The sequence below is a fragment of the Panulirus ornatus genome, chromosome 58 (genome assembly GCF_036320965.1).
Source record: "Panulirus ornatus isolate Po-2019 chromosome 58, ASM3632096v1, whole genome shotgun sequence".
NCBI lineage: Eukaryota > Metazoa > Arthropoda > Malacostraca > Decapoda > Palinuridae > Panulirus > Panulirus ornatus.
Genome location: NC_092281.1, coordinates 6,079,613 through 6,084,391, shown reverse-complemented (window position 1 = coordinate 6,084,391; position 4,779 = coordinate 6,079,613). Strand labels below are relative to the sequence as shown.

Below are 4,779 nucleotides of genomic sequence, written 5' to 3'. Positions count from 1 at the left end.
GACGTCAGAGATACTAACTATGAAACGTCATCTAAATCATTCTTACATAATATTATTAAACATGCGATCGACGGTCTGGGGTTCAACTGATCAATGAGCAATTAACGATAAAATATTCAAATTCTTCACAGTATTAGAAGTGACATAGATGCACTGTCAAGTTTATATATGACTGATAAAAGAAAAATGAATGATGCCATTTTTCTGGAATGAGACAAATTGTTCCGTTTTGTTTCATCTTTACCCCGAAGGAGACCCCCTTCCTCTCTTACTGAGCCGACCCCATGTCCTCACCTCTACACCCTCATCAGTATTCAAGAGCACACCAGAGCCGCCTGATGAGTCCTACACACACCAGTTCCCAGTGTTCCATAGTACTACAATGTTCACACGCCAGGGATACATCGCGTCTTCGGTCATAAATCCCACTGGACAATGTGTCATACACAAAAGACATGGGTGGGTCATCCTGCAGATGGTTATAAACATGCCAATAAATGAAATTTTTGGACAATAACCTCTGGGTAACTGGCTACATAGATTCGAGGAATGATATTTACGATGGTCCTCCGATTACGCTGTCAAGGAGGCACAAACTCAGGGAGACACATCGTGATTATCTTATGCCTTTCGCTCTGACGGGGACTTAGAATTACTACTTTTTCCCCATTCAAAACTTACCTCGCAGCTAAGATGTCCCTCAACCCTGCTGAAGCTAATAACCTTGCTCTTGTTCATATTACTCTTAACTTTCTTCTTTCACACATCCTTCCAAACTCAGACACCAACTTCAGTAATTTCTCAGTCGAATCAGCCACAACTGTTTTATCATCAGCGAACAACAGCTAACTCAATTTCTATGCCCTTTCATTCCCAACAGACTGCACACTCGCCCCTCGCTTCAAGTACCTTGCATTTACCTCCCTCATCATCCCACCCATAAACAAATCAAACGAACATAGTGACATCACACATCCCTGCCTCATACCGACCTTCACTAGCAGTTATTCACTTTCCTTTCTCCTCCTCGTGCACACATCTTACACCCTTGATAAAAACTTCTCACTTCTTTTAGGTGCTTACCTCCAACACCATATATTCTTATGACTTTTCATAAGGCATCTCTATTAACCCTAACATATGCCTTTTCCAGATCCTCAAATGCCACATACAAATCCATCTGTTTTCCAAAGTATTTCTCACATACATTATTCAAAGCAAACACCTGATCCACACATCCTCTACCACTTCTGAAACCACACTGCTCTTCCCCAGTCTGATGCTCTGTACTTGCCTCTACCCTTTCAATCAATACCCTCCCATATAATTTTCCAGGAATACTCAACTTATAACTCTGTAATTTGAACACTCACCTTTATCCCCTTTGCCTTTGTACAATGGCACTATACATGCATTCTTCCATTCCTCAGACACTTCACCATGATCCATACATAGATTGAATATCCTCAACAATCGGTCAACAACACCGTTACTCCTTTTTTTAATAACTTCAGCCGCAATACCTTCGACAACCGCCGCCTTCCCTCATTTCAATATCCGCAAAGCTTTCGCCACCTCTTCTCTCTCCACCAAACCACACTCCATGACTCCCCCCCACCTCACTTCGTACACCACCCCGAATTAAACACATTACGTCTGCCACTCTATCATCAAACACATTTAACAGTTCTTGAAAATATTCACGCCATCTCCTAAGTTCATCACTATCTGTTATCACTTCCCCCTTTTCCCCCTTCACTGATGATCCGATTTGTTCTGTTGTCTTTCGCACTTTTCTTACCTCCTTCCAAAACATCTTTCTATTCTCCCTAAAGTTTAAAGATACTCCCTCACTCCAGTTCTCATATATACATATATATATATATATATATATAACATACAAACCTCCAACAGCCAGGATCGAACCCGGGACCCCTGTGCAACAGGCGGGAGCGCTACCGCTAAGCTATGATCGCCCAGCGGTATCGCTCCCGCCTATTGCACAGGGGTCCCTGGTTCGATTCCGGCTGTTGGAGGTTTGTATGTTCTATGAAGGTGCGCGTTCATATGCACTTTGTTCGTGTATATATATATATATATATATATATATATATATATATATATATATATATATATATATATATATATATATATATATATATATATATATATATATATATATATATATATATATATATATATATATATATATATATATATATATATATATATATATACATATATATATGTATATATATATATATATATATATATATATATATATATATATATATATATATATATATATATATATATATATATATATATATATATATATATATCCAAGCCTCAGCAAGGTACCCATTTTTAAGACCAACTCTTGAAGGTGGATGAAGAGCTGGGTTGACCGTCGACTGACTGCCGTACCAGGACTCGAACCAATGCGCTTGACCCTGGGTGTACTATGAATGTCTTGAGGTCAAGAGCGCTAATATCCGTCATTAATATTCACGATGAAGAATATTTTTCGCCTTCACCTATACTTTTTTTCTGTTCCTTCTATCCCACTCCCTCTCTCACCACGACACTAAAGGTGCTACCACCTGACAGTAGTGACCTTCGCGGGGTATATATATACTTCGTCCCCCGGCGTCTGCTCACTGTGTTTAGCTAACACTTGCACAACCAACATGAAGCTCGTAAGCAATGAACAATTTTCTGGTGATAGTCTTTACGCTGACGACGTTTACAACCAAGCATCATCTCGTGTGTTGACCAAACATAGTCAAGCTATTCCGTTGGTGATTCAAGAAAAACTAAGAACCTTAGAACAGTTACACTAGACACATAACATTGTCCAAATCTTTGCAGAACGCTTTACATACTGAGTCAACTCTGAATTGTTCTTTACCTTTGTGTAGTACGGTTGGGAACATTGGATCGCGTGTTCATGAGTGAGGTTGACAGGTTACGTAAACTATCTTATTTAAAGGAATCAGCGGTTGCGATACATTGCTAGTTATACAGATTCCATTATCGCTTTTCATCGTTGTTATTCTTTAAATAGACCTTTGAGGTTTAGATTCAAATATCAGGAGCTGAAGTGATGGGTTTGAATATGATAATTCTTGTTCAAAACTTGTCTTTCTCTGGTGTATCAGGTAGTGCTGGCGTGCGTGGTGACCCTGGCCCTTGCAGCCCCCAGGCCTGATGAGACTGCCGAGACCCTGGTAGATGAGCGCAGCGACTCTGGCGACGGAAACTTCAACTACATCTTCGAGACCAGCAACGGGATCTACGAAGAGAGGGTGGGCACCCCTGGCGAAAAGGGTCAGAGCAACATGGCAGGCATCATAAGGTAGGTCATGTTTTCTTTATACAAACACTGAACCAGGAAAGTATCAGTTGTGTTTATCGGTATATATGTATGTGCGTCCGCATGTTCTTATTGTGGATTTAATACTTTGCCATAACCACCATATTTCCATGTGCTCACCTGCGCCTCAGACGCATGTCCTCAGTAAGATCCCAGACCCATGTTTTCATACATTCTGCTGAACCCAGAGTTTTCTCATTCCTTCTTGATACATTTAATTTTCTTGATGAAAATATCATAGACTATATCATCATCAGCCAGAAGAGCAGTATCCTCATATTTCGTTTTTAGAAATTTCACCCAGTAATGATACACAGAAGTGGCAATGTGACTCAAAAGTGTTTTTGAATCTAATTTTCTTATGATTAGCAGAAAATAGGAAAACTGGATGTGGCAAATTTAAGGCCACAACAATGAAAGTCCGCTTGATTTATCTTTGTTATATTTGACGTTACGAGGCACATCTTCAGACATAAACAATATGAACTTGATTTCAAGATAATATTTGCAGTGAGATCACATGAGTTTCTGACATGTATGGTATGTACTCCTGTGTCAGACTGGTGTTAACTGAGGGATAACCTCGTTCTCTAAAACGGATTTCTTCTTTATTTCAGTCTTTGATTCAGTTACAAATGGTGACAATAACATCATCAGTTCCATTACAACTACATGTCAATCACATCGCAATCCTTCTCGACAGGTTCACTCTGGCGGACGGCTCCATCAGTGAGTACAGTTACGTCGCTGATGAGAATGGCTACCGGGTGGAGCCCCTGATTGTTTTTGACCCCCCTGAGCCTGTATCCGTGGGTTTTGCGGCCGCCAGCGAAGGCGTCATCTTTGAATAAAATGAACATAAGCCCCTCAAGTAGATAAAGTCCTCGTAGGGTACTAAAGGATCTTTGCACTATGTCTTTCTTTTGATCCTATACCAAACATAACTGCCATCATGTCGACGATACGTTATCAAATCAAGGATCAACCATTACTTATCCTAGTAATTCACCGGAGAGGAAGGAAGATCTAAACGTCCAGTCTCTCTGCTGCCTCCTACCTAACCTGCCTCTGTGTGTACACTCACATCTCAGCCACAGCTCTGGCAAAGACTCCAGGGTCCTCGACCCTAAGACACAGTCCAATAAATTCCATGAGTAACCGTCCTTGTGGCTTTTTATTTCAGCGTTTTCTTGTCCTTACTAACTCCTGCCGCGTCAGCAACTATCAGATGTGATGGAGGTCATGAGGTAACACTGAAACATCTCAAGGCCGACAGAAGAGAAAGAATTTCGATAGATTGTGTTTTGGAGTCATCATTATATCAGAGGATTGTTATCATTCTTCCAGTCCAAACAATAAATCGATAATATATATATATATATATATATATATATATATATATA

At 40.1% G+C, this 4,779-nt stretch overlaps 1 protein-coding gene across 2 annotated transcripts in view; it reads left to right on the top strand.

Annotated features, from left to right (window-relative positions):
- LOC139766898 (cuticle protein AM1159-like) overlaps positions 1–4,553 on the top strand; it is a 22,580-nt gene extending 18,027 nt beyond the window's left edge. Inside the window, exons 1-3 of one of the 2 annotated variants that reach the window (XM_071695915.1) lie at positions 2,630–2,699; positions 3,162–3,358; positions 4,080–4,553. In XM_071695915.1, the coding sequence (XP_071552016.1) occupies positions 2,691–2,699; positions 3,162–3,358; positions 4,080–4,227 (354 nt within the window). In that variant the 5' untranslated portion in view covers positions 2,630–2,690 and the 3' untranslated portion in view covers positions 4,228–4,553. Of the gene's footprint in view, positions 1–2,629; positions 2,700–3,161; positions 3,359–4,079 lie in introns of those variants that run through there. The other variant, XM_071695916.1, reaches the window with a different exon arrangement.
- Positions 4,554–4,779: the final 226 nt, after the last annotated feature.